The sequence below is a fragment of the Grammomys surdaster genome, unplaced genomic scaffold (assembly GCF_004785775.1).
Source record: "Grammomys surdaster isolate TR1022 unplaced genomic scaffold, NIH_TR_1.0 894, whole genome shotgun sequence".
Taxonomy (NCBI): domain Eukaryota; kingdom Metazoa; phylum Chordata; class Mammalia; order Rodentia; family Muridae; genus Grammomys; species Grammomys surdaster.
The window spans coordinates 31,202-31,531 of NW_021605313.1; the positions used below are offsets into that span (position 1 = coordinate 31,202).

The 330-nt window shown below is 34.2% G+C and overlaps 1 protein-coding gene across 1 annotated transcript in view; it reads right to left on the bottom strand.

Annotated features, from left to right (window-relative positions):
• Positions 1–236: 236 nt before the first annotated feature.
• Positions 237–330, bottom strand: part of LOC114634180 (olfactory receptor 51F2-like) — a 7,218-nt gene continuing 7,124 nt past the window's right edge. The window contains exon 2 of the mRNA XM_028782847.1: positions 237–278. Coding sequence (XP_028638680.1) covers positions 237–278 — 42 coding nt within the window. The remainder of the gene's footprint in view (positions 279–330) is intronic.

Below are 330 nucleotides of genomic sequence, written 5' to 3' on the forward strand. Positions count from 1 at the left end.
ATTTGATATTATGATCAGGAAATGTCCATAATATCATAGAAAATGTTTCAGGAAAAAGTGATAGCTCTAAAAAAATCTGTGGTTAATATTACTGTTCCTTAGCTCATTGTCTTCTTGCTTAAACCTGAAGCTATATCAGAAACCTGCAACAAGAACATCAATATATACATTATACCCTCCTCTAATGTCATTCGATTCACTCATACAATGACAGAGTAGAACAGTGAAACAACCATCTAGCTCTTTGTCATTCTGGAATGGAAAACTTTCAATATTGCCTTCTGAATCTGCTTGGTCTTCACACTATAGATGATGGGATTCATGACAGGA